This window comes from Salvelinus sp. IW2-2015, linkage group LG8, assembly GCF_002910315.2.
Source record: "Salvelinus sp. IW2-2015 linkage group LG8, ASM291031v2, whole genome shotgun sequence".
Taxonomy (NCBI): domain Eukaryota; kingdom Metazoa; phylum Chordata; class Actinopteri; order Salmoniformes; family Salmonidae; genus Salvelinus; species Salvelinus sp. IW2-2015.
This window is the reverse complement of record NC_036848.1, coordinates 4,984,690-4,992,648: the sequence shown is the minus strand read 5'-3', so window position 1 is coordinate 4,992,648 and position 7,959 is coordinate 4,984,690. Positions and strand designations below refer to the sequence as shown.

At 38.7% G+C, this 7,959-nt stretch overlaps 1 protein-coding gene across 3 annotated transcripts; it reads left to right on the top strand.

Moving 5' to 3' along the window:
- The first annotated feature begins 1,942 nt into the window (after positions 1-1,942).
- Positions 1,943-7,587, top strand: casp3b (caspase 3, apoptosis-related cysteine peptidase b). 3 transcript variants are annotated; one of them, XM_023992214.2, is made up of 7 exons: positions 1,943-2,048; positions 2,217-2,312; positions 3,453-3,601; positions 3,706-3,834; positions 4,037-4,212; positions 4,460-4,601; positions 6,941-7,587. In XM_023992214.2, exons 2-7 carry the CDS (start codon positions 2,272-2,274, stop codon positions 7,153-7,155), a joined length of 852 nt encoding a protein of 283 aa, XP_023847982.1. In that variant the 5' UTR covers positions 1,943-2,048; positions 2,217-2,271; the 3' UTR covers positions 7,156-7,587. The 3 variants fall into 3 exon arrangements, with proteins under 3 accessions (XP_023847982.1, XP_023847983.1, XP_023847984.1); XM_023992215.2 differs by lacking the exon at positions 2,217-2,312 and having other exon boundaries at positions 1,974-2,048; XM_023992216.2 differs by lacking the exons at positions 1,943-2,048; positions 2,217-2,312 and adding an exon at positions 2,878-2,965.
- Positions 7,588-7,959: the final 372 nt, after the last annotated feature.

Sequence of the window (7,959 nt, the reverse complement as noted above, 5' to 3'; positions counted from 1 at the left end):
TTTAGTCATGTAATGTGTTCTGCAGGTGTGGGTACCTTGTCAAACCTTCTCACTTGCTGGCCAACAGTCTCGTGGAGTTTTCATTCAATGGGAGTTTCAGTAAATGTATTTCAAATCATCCCATTAAATACGGTGCACCTTTTTATTTAGAATTGTGTAGACAGACTCAATAAAATATATCAAGAGAAGGGGTTCAGAATATAGGGATCAATGAAAGAAAGCCATCTATGCATATTCGTCTTTTTTAGCACCAACTAGTATATTCTAAAATACTCTGATTTTGTAGATTATTTAGGCACATTTTAGTGTTAGGAAAAGTATGAATCATTTAAAAAAGTGTTTTGATTCATCCTGAAAGTTGTCATATTGGAAGGTGGAAAAAAGTGAGAAGACGCTTTTTCCACTTGGAACCGGTAGGTTCCTCTCGCTTAAAGGTTGTTTAATTATTAGGGAATTACGCCATATTCTGATCTTGATTTATCTGTAGACCCCCCGCCACATCATTTATTCGACCTACACCTCAAACGAATAGGGGGCGAATAACATGCTTAAATTCAATGTTACCGAGAAAACCGCAAAATAAGGGAATTACGTTCCATTTTCAAGCGCGTAACTCKGGTTGGAATCTGGGGAATAGCGTTTACAGGAAAGTATATTTATTTGTATTTTATTATTGCAGAAACACCAGTATACATACAATAAGTATACAAACAGACAAMGATAACATATGCTAGGGGGTACAACAAATTACAGATTATACATAGACCTTAAAAGATYCMCACGTATTGATTGTTTTAACAGCTTTCTTTTTGGGAGAATGTAGAATGTTCTTAATGTACTGCTCCAATTCCATATAGAAAACATGGTAGAGTGTTTATTTATTAGTGAATTTACATTTATGAATCTGAAATTTTGCCATTAGCACAATTCGATTGAGGTAAATTGTGTTTTCTTTATCCTTATTGCAGTTAAGGAAACCGAGCAACACATTCTCCCGTAATAAACAAAAGTCATCAAGAATATTAACAATGATAAAACTAGAAATATCTGTCCATAATTTCTTTACATGTCGACAATGCCAAAATAAAAGCAAAACTGCTTCTGGATGATCAACACAAAAAGTACAGTTAATGTTAATGWYTTTTTTTGAGTTTCTCAGGTAAGGATTCACTGGGTAKTACTGATCAGGTATTTGTGTGGTAATAACCATACTTTTTTCCAACAGATATTATTGACAAATGTATTCCAGTAAGGAATAGAAATAAAGCACATATAGATCTGTTGTTCTGAGGGAGCAAGGATAAATGCATTTTTTTTCTATTGAGTCAACTGGATTAAGAAAGGGTAGCTCAAGAAGATCGCTCTGGATAAGAGCGTCTGCTAAATGACTTAAATGTAAATGTAAGGTGAGATCTGGTTACACCTCTAAACAACATGAGAGTTCAAGATGGAATAGTATCAAAGACTATAGCGAACTCTCTAGGACTTGGTGTAACAGGGATATTGTTACGAGATAATTGAGTAACAATTCTTCTGCATTAAAAAGTTGACTCACCAGCAGGATATGATTATTAAACCAGTTCTTTAAAAAAAATCACTGGCAGTTACTCTGTAGGCTTTGGAAATTCCGTCCTTAGTCGAGGTGTGTACTTTAGGCCCGCCCACACGGGTCGTCACTAGTTACCACAGACACAAAGTCATAAACCCCTACAATTCTACAATTTATCTTCTAAACATCTGATTTCAACCTTAACCACACTGCTAATCTTACGTCCAACCTTAAATTAAGACCAAAAAGCAKATTTTTGTTTTCATGAATTTTTACGATATTGCCAATTTTGACTTTGGGGTTGTGGTAACTAGTGGGGAAACCTAACCTGCCTACGGRGTTTGATTGGCTGCCTTTTGCCAAATGACACGGTAACTAGTTTTTTTATGTAACTAGTTTTTTTATTTAACACTTCTCACTCTCATGAACAAGTCGCAGGCAAATTGGGAAGTCTTGACGTTTACGCTGTCACCTGTGTATTTCAACTGTTTAACGCAAAGTAAGTTTGTTTTACCCTTAATTAACATTGATAACGTATGTATTGCCATTTACCAATCAAACTAGCTAGCTAGCCAACTATAGAACCAAGCTTGGCTSCTGTGTGGACTAAACTTTGGAAGCAACCACCGGTGTATGTGTAATAAAGTACTTTATTTTTCACTTTCAGTACAACTATAACGCTAGGCGTTGTAAAGAGTGATTGCACAACTGAGATTGGCACCATGTCTGATTTGGTGGATGCCAAATGCATAACTGCACAGGGGTAAGGCATTGRATTTCTCCTGTCAACCCTATCAGCTTCACAAAGAATATAGAATAGCAGGCGACAAAATGAAATGTAGGCATATTGAATGTAGACCTACTCTAGGATTTTTTTATTTATAACCCCATTGGGACGGTATGAGCTGGGCCATTTATAACCCCATTGGGATGAGTTGGGCCAGTGAGCCTATTTTTACATAGTTCTATCAGCTCACATTCCGATAAAGTATAGTTTAATGCTTTCATTTACCCATGAATCGTGTTGGACAAATTATCTCAGTTCCATGAGCACGTGACGTCTGATCATAAACCAAAAACATTCTGGTCGTTTTCCTCTGCTTAGATGTTGCTGACGCATGCCAGATCTTACAACGCCAGGATTGGTAGTTTACGTATCAGCTAACCACATATGTTATAGCTATCTGGTGCCCGACGCCACAGTCGATGACATAGCATATAACCATTGGTTGATGCAWMCATTTAAGCATGTCATCTGTACAGTATATTCGGAATGGTTTCGACTTGAGGTTCACTACATTCTCCTTTTAGTCTAAATGATGCTATGCCATTTGGTTTGAAAATGTACCTCAATCCAGGTATGGAAGGTGTCGCCCTACTKCTGGCATAATGGGATAATTAGAAGATTGAAATACTGTAAGTTTTTTTTAAATTCAACTGCCCTTTTTGACAGCATGTTATCTCATTCTAAAGCAGCCCGTTGGATTGCAAAATAGTTACTTACCCCAATGCTAGGTGTTGAATTTTAATTGAGTCCAATGTGCTACTTTATTCAAATAAAAAAAACTGGCAATATTTCAATCTTTGCMACTGAGATAATGAAATAATTAGGAGTACAGCGACACTGTCRATCCCTGCATTAAGGTACGTTTTCAAGCCATATCCCTCATTCGTCACCGTGGTGCAAACATATTGGCCTAGTATCGTTTCAACTTTAAGGAGATTTCAGTGAACCTCAAGTCGAAACCATTCTGGCTAATGTTCAGGTATGTTAGAGGTTTCAATCCCCGGGCTCTATTAGCCAAACAACATGGATTTTCAACATAGGCTACCTGTGGAACCAGYTTAACAAGGAAAATTGCATGTTTAAATGTTAAAAGGAACTTCTTCGTCTTTGTTCCAGGCCAGGGAGTCCCTCAGTGCCAAGGTTTACTATAGAGAATCATAAAGTAGATGCTAGGCCTCCAGCTGACATGTACACATATAAAATGAACTACCCCAGCCTTGGACAATGTGTCATCATCAACAACAAGAACTTTGACAGGAGAACAGGTAGGCATAAGTGTGTATTATAGGAGTTTTTTTTGTCCTGTTCAGGTTACGATGATATGTCAGATGTTGCTATCTACACTTCATTGGTAATTTCCCTTTTAAAGGAATGAGTTCTCGCAAGGGAACAGATGTGGACGCTGGCTATGCAAGGAAAGTGTTTGAACGTTTGGGGTACAACGTGAAAGTTGCCAATGACCAGACTGTGCAGCAGATCCAACAGCTGCTTTACACTGGTAAGTTCACCCGTCTGGATGTGAGTTAGATTTTCTTCTGTTCTAGAAGCTTCTTTTGAGAAGTTTTTCTGATCGTCTACAAATAAATTGCAATAATCATGGTAGTAGTGATGTGACATCTGGCTAACTTTAGGAAATCTCTCTGAATAAATGTTGATAGACTTTAAGTTTAAACTAAATGTGCGTGTATGACATTTTTCAGTGTCTCATGACGACCACAGCCAGTCGGCCTCCTTTGTGTGTGTGATGCTGAGCCATGGAGACGAGGGTGTGTTCTATGGCACAGATGGAAATGTGGAGCTCCAGAAGCTCACCAGACTCTTCAGGGGCGACCGCTGCAAAACACTGGTGGGAAAGCCCAAACTCTTCTTCATCCAGGTACTGTAAGGTTTTAGCTGCCTGCTCTAAATTTCCCTTACCTAGAGAATCATTGAGCTGTGTATGTTTGTTGAATCCACTATAAAGACTGAGGAATGAGGATGCAGTGTAGCTGCATGACTTTGTAAATATGTTGTGTACTAAAGGGATGAACATGTATTCTGCATGACTGATATTCAGGGATAGTGTTAAAAGATTAGCCTCTCTTCCCTTGACCCCTAATCCTTCCTGTGGACCTGGTGAGTAGGCGTGCCGTGGCTCTGATCTGGACTGTGGAATAGAGACAGACAGTGTTGCTGGTGGAATAGAGACGGACAGCGTTGCTGCTAACTATCCAGAGAGGGTTCCAGTGGAGGCAGACTTTCTCTATGCTTACTCTACAGCCCCAGGTAATAAACCCTGTTTATTGATAAACCTTTTTTTTAACCGCCCTCTCCTTACATACTTAAAGCTAGAATCCTTAGTTGATACATTATTTTATTTTTTTACTTCTAAATTAAATGTATATGTAAGTCGGAAGTTTACATACACTTAGGTTGGAGTCATTAAAACTAGTTTTTAGTAACAAACTATAGTTTTGGCAAGTCGGTTAGGACCTCTACTTTGTGCATGACACAAGTAATTTTTCTAACAATTGTTTACAGACAGTTTATTTCACTTATAATTCACTGTATCACAATTCCAGTGGGTCAGAAGTTTACATACACTAAGTTGACTGTGCCTTTAAACAGCTTGGAAAATTCCAGAAAATGATGTCATGGCTTTAGAACCTTCTGATAGGCTAATTGACATCATTTGAGTCAATTGGAGGTGTACGTGTGGATGTATTTCAAGGCCTACCTTCAAATTCAGTGCCTCTTTGCTTGACATCATGGGAAAATCTAAAAAAAATCAGCCAAGACCTCTGGAAAAAAATTGTAGACCTTCACAAAGTCTGGTTCATCTTTTGGAGCAATTTCCTGACGGTACCACGTTCATCTGTACAAACAATAGTATGCAAGTATAAACACCATGGGACCACGCATCCGCCATACCGCTCAGGAAGGAGACGCATTCTGTCTCCTAGAGATGAACGTACTTTGGTGCAAAAAGTGCAAGTCAATCCCAGAACAACAGCAAAGGACCTTGTGACGATGCTGGAGGAAACAGGTATAAAATGATCTATATCCACAGTAAAACGAGTCCTATATCGACATAACCTGATAGGCCACTCAGCAAGGAAGAAGCCACTGCTCCAAAACCGCCATTAAAAAAAAGCCAGACTACAGTTTGCAACTGCACATAGGTACAAAGATTGTACTTTTTGGAGAAATGTTCTCTGGTCTGATGAAACAAAAATATAACTGTTTGGCCATAATGACCATCGTTATGTTTGGAGGAAAAAGGGGGAGGCTTGCAAGCTGACGAACACCATCCCAACCGTGAAGCACGGGGGTGGCAGCATGTTGTGGGGGTGCTTTGCTGCAGGAGGGACTGGTGCACTTCACAAAATAGATGGCATCACGAGGAGGGAAAATGATGTGGATATATTGAAGTAACATCTCAACACACCAGTCAGAAAGTTGAAGCTTGGTTGCAAATGGGTCTTCCAAATGGACAATGACCCCAGGCATACTTCCAAATTTGTGGCAAAATGGCTTAAGGACAACAAAGTCCAGGTATTGGAGTGGCCATCACAAAGCCCTGACCTCAATCCTATAGAAAATTTGTGGGCAGAACTGAAAAAAGTGTGTGCGAGCAAGGAGGCCTACAAACCTGACTCAGTTACACCTGCTCTGTCAGGAGAAATGGGCCAAAATTCACCCAACTGATTGTGGGAAGCTTGTGGAAAGGCTACCCGATACGTTTGACCCAAGTTAAACAATTTAAAGGCAATGCTACCATTTACTAATTGAGTGCATGTAAACTTCTGACCCACTGGGAATGTGATGAAAGGAATAAAAGCAGAAATAAATAATTCTCTCTGTTCTGACATCTCACATTCTTAAAATAAAGTGGTGATCCTAACTGACCTCAGACAGGGAATTTTTTATGGATTAAATGTCAGGAATTGTGAAACACCTTTGCCAAACACATTTAAACCTAGTTTATGTAAACTTAGTTTATGTAAACTTCTGACTTCAACTGTATATACCTGTTGATTTCTTGAGGCATTTATAAGTTATATTCTTCATGAGCTTAGGTTAACTGTCGTACCCCATCAGAACCCAACATATATATATAAGCTTGTTATACTCCAATGTTTGTAAACAAACTAAATGTAAACCGACACTGTATAGCCTCTCAACATGGTTAAAACTATCATTATAATATCATGGATGGTCAGTCCTTGCATACATAGTTCTCGCTTTGAATTTGATTGGTTAGGTTTCTCCAGGCCCATCCCTCAGCTTTTCACCAAAGCTCAGGCAGGGTGTCCATTTTATTGTTTCAATGAAGGTTTCCAGCTTTAAACACTATGTAATTTATTCATGCATACTACATACGTTACCTTTTACATGGTACAATGTAGGCACCCATTGTTACATAGTACTTACAACTGATATGTCTGAACTTACACAAACTGCAAATGGGTGAATCACAGTAGACTATAGGCCTACTAAAATAAAAGTATGGTAATGGTAATTTCACTGCACCTATGTACAAAAACGACCATGTACCACTTTAGAAGTTTTAGCAATGGTTACCATTGCTATAGTGTTTGACTGATTTGGTTTGAACTCCATAGGCTACTACTCCTGGAGGAACACCGACAAGGGCTCCTGGTTCATCCAGGCCCTCTGTGAGATGTTACAAAGGTACGGCAAACAGCTGGACATTATGCAGATCATGACACGRGTCAACCACAAGGTGGCACATGACTTCGAGGCTTCCCCCAATGCCAACAAGCAGATCCCTTGCATTGTGTCTATGTTGACCAAACATCTCTACTTTCCACATTGATTGTATATCCTGTGGGACCATTTTACATATTTGCACAGTGTGTGCTGGGGTTCTAAAGACCAGTAAATTTTATATATAGGGATTCTCTGCACTGGACCAAATACCACCGTGGATAATCACTCAAATACTTCTGTTTGGGGAAAGTCTAAAAGCGAAAAGGTATGAAATGTTTACGCTTGAGGCCTAAAGGGCATTATGTTGGACCACAGAATGGCTTTTTAATGGGGAAAGGCTGGCATTAAGTAATGACTATGCAATAGCAGTACTTGCTATTGATTTGTTGATCATGTGTTTGGGATGGAACTTGGAATTTAAATGCTCTGAATTGTAGGGTAAACACATTTTCAGATAACATGGAATGAAAGTTACTCAGGCTTTGAAAGTATAGTAAAGTTGTGCCATGTCTCTATATAAATAATCTCTCACCTGTGAGGTGTTTTTTCATCTTTTGCACATTGTACATTCAAATAGGCTACTATATGAATAAAGGAGCTTTTATCCTTGGTAAATTGTGTTCCCAAGAAACAACATTTATGTAAATAGGATTTCAAGAAAAAAAATGTAAGAAAATATATAAATTTTTTGTTGATTCCTGGTGCAAGAATTTCTTGCATCCAATTGTGAAATATTGAACTGTAACATGTTTGCAATTTCATTGTGATAGTATTCCATATGAAAATCTAGCATAACATGGTTATTCAAAAGTTGAAAACTGTCTTTATCCAACACTTGATGGACATCTGAATGGGTGGGACTTGCAGAGTGTTTGGCCTCAGATAAGATGTCTGTGTCTGCAGGGCCGAG